General features: G+C 34.5%; 1 protein-coding gene across 1 annotated transcript; it reads left to right on the plus strand.

Moving 5' to 3' along the window:
• The first annotated feature begins 497 nt into the window (after positions 1 to 497).
• Positions 498 to 1,978, plus strand: LOC136206104 (large ribosomal subunit protein eL33y-like). Its single transcript, XM_065997030.1, has 4 exons — positions 498 to 643; positions 726 to 954; positions 1,043 to 1,085; positions 1,795 to 1,978. Exons 1-3 carry the CDS (start codon positions 576 to 578, stop codon positions 1,082 to 1,084), a joined length of 339 nt encoding a protein of 112 aa, XP_065853102.1. The 5' UTR covers positions 498 to 575; the 3' UTR covers position 1,085; positions 1,795 to 1,978.
• The last annotated feature ends 366 nt before the right edge of the window (positions 1,979 to 2,344 follow it).

A 2,344-nucleotide genomic window follows, 5' to 3' on the forward strand; every position in this document is an offset into this window, starting at 1 on the left:
ACCTATTTGAAGTAGCCGCTGAAGACACAACCAATACTTAATTAACGTGAATTAATTCGGTAAGACTATTTCTTTATAAGTGAATTAATTGAGGAAAAAAACCCGGTCACTACAATGAAGACACAAACAAGACTTAATTAACGTGAATTAATTCGGTAAGATTAATTCTTTATAAGTGAATTAATTGAGGAAAAAAAACGTCATTTCACTTAAGATCCAAGACTTAATTAACGTGAATAAATTTGTGAAATTATTAAAAAAAATCTATTCGGTTTTTATTCAAACCAATTGAACCGAATTGATTTAATTTGGTTTCGACTAAATTAAATCGAGTTGTAATTCGATTTCGAAATCCTTTTTTATTTAAGTTTTGTTTTTAGATTTTTCAATTGAACTAGGCTAAAAGGCCTCATGTTTTGGGCCTAAAAATAAGTGGCTGGATGAAATTGGGTATGAGCGTATTACACCACATATTTACTCCTTCCTATAAATAAACATGTTGTTCATCTTCGGCAAGTGTACTGCTGCTAGGGTTTTCGCAGACCAGGAAGCAGAGCCTCTCAACCAAAGCAAAAATGGTGAAGAGCCGCCAAGGAGAGAACGTGAGACTCTATGTCCGCGGCACGATTCTCGGATATAAGAGGTAAAGGAAACACTTTTAACTTGAAAGAACAATTGATTGTTGGATTAAACCTTAATTGAGTGTTGATTCTGTTTGATTTTAGGTCGAAGTCGAATCAATACCCAAACACATCCCTTATTCAGATCGAGGGAGTGAACACAAAGGAGGAGGTTGGATGGTACGCTGGTAAGAGAATGGCCTATATCTACAAGGCTAAGGTGAAGAAGAACGGTAGTCACTATCGTTGCATTTGGGGCAAAGTTTCTAGGCCTCACGGTAACAGTGGTGTTGTTCGGGCTAAGTTCAAGTCTAACCTCCCTCCTAGATCTATGGTAATGGACTTTCTCCATTTTGTTGTGTCAAATGTGGGTGTGGATGCAGCAAATTTCTCATTTGTCTGATTTCTTTCTTATTTAACAGGGGGATAGAGTTAGAGTCTTCATGTATCCCAGCAACATATGAGGTATTACTTTCTACTAATAATTATTTTTCATGTTTAGTCATTCTAAGATCACAAGTTCTACCCTTTGTTTATCTAATTCTGCTGAATTATTTTGTACTGATAATTGTTTTACATGTTTAGCCATCCTATTATCACAAGTTCTACTGTTTTTTATGTTATTCTTAGAATATTTCGGTTCCCTTGGGTAGCACAAGTGGAGCTTATTTTCAGGCATTTTCAAGTTGATTATGCTTGTTGAAATTATTAGTTCATTTTAAATCTGATCAACATTTGGCTTCTTGGATCTTTACCATTTCCTTGTCTTCTAATTTCATTTTATTTTATTGTATGCTATCTTAATCTTAATGTCGCTATTGTTTTGCCACATCTTATTTTTCTTGGTATCATATCCTAAATTTGGAATTTATTGTTGAGTCGCTTAATTGATTTCCAAGGCTTTGTATAATGAGAAGCATACGTCTTGCTCTTCAGATTGAACTTTTAAGACTGCAGTGTTTGATTAAGGATTGGCTTGCTGATAGTTATTATTTATTAGTTTTGAGACCCATTATGTATCTGTAAATGTTCATTCTTTCGATTCTTTGAGATCAAGGCTACCGTGCTTATATACCCTTCATTAGTTTCTGCTGACATTTGTTTATTTCGAGCATTCCTCAATCTGGTGATATGCTTTTTTAAATCCATGGCGCTCTTTTTTTGTTTGTTGCAGTAATATGAAGTTGGTTCATGCTTATGGAGAATGGATACCAGATGGGCAGAACATCCACATACAAATGTTTGAGCTATTAGATTTTGTATTCAAGAGTAATACTATTTTGACTTGTTTCTTTATATGATTTGATTTGTTAGCACATTGGAGCAATCTATGACAATTTTCGTTCATGTTTTATCTCCATATTGACTTGTAGTCTTTTGTCATCCTAAATCTTTTGGTATCAGTGAAGCAAATCCAATTATAGACCACCATTCTTATATCTTCATGGCTTTCAGTTATCTTGTCTTTGTCAAAGAGCATGTGATATTTTAGAATTAAGTGAATCAAAATGAGCCAATAACTCTATGTTGTCTAATAAATGATCAATGTAGGGGTCTGACTTAACCTTAGTCATCATGAAATCTCTATTTCGTGCAGCACCTAATTGATGAAACTATATCCCAATTCATGATTGGGTTATGCAATTATTCACCGAATCTCTGTGGGTTTTGGGGGATCTCTGTGCCATTGCCACCTCCAGTTGAAGCTTATGCTCATCTTTAGA

This window comes from Euphorbia lathyris, chromosome 9, assembly GCF_963576675.1.
Source record: "Euphorbia lathyris chromosome 9, ddEupLath1.1, whole genome shotgun sequence".
NCBI classification, from domain to species: Eukaryota; Viridiplantae; Streptophyta; class Magnoliopsida; order Malpighiales; family Euphorbiaceae; genus Euphorbia; species Euphorbia lathyris.

Excerpts from the sequence above, each read along its gene's own strand:
- LOC136206104 (XM_065997030.1), top strand. The coding sequence starts at position 576 with ATGGTGAAGAGCCGCCAAGGAGAGAACGTGAGACTCTATGTCCGCGGC. Across the intron at positions 644-725 it reads ACGATTCTCGGATATAAGAG|GTCGAAGTCGAATCAATACC; the intron begins GTAAAGGAAACA and ends GTTTGATTTTAG. Across the intron at positions 955-1,042 it reads ACCTCCCTCCTAGATCTATG|GGGGATAGAGTTAGAGTCTT; the intron begins GTAATGGACTTT and ends CTTATTTAACAG.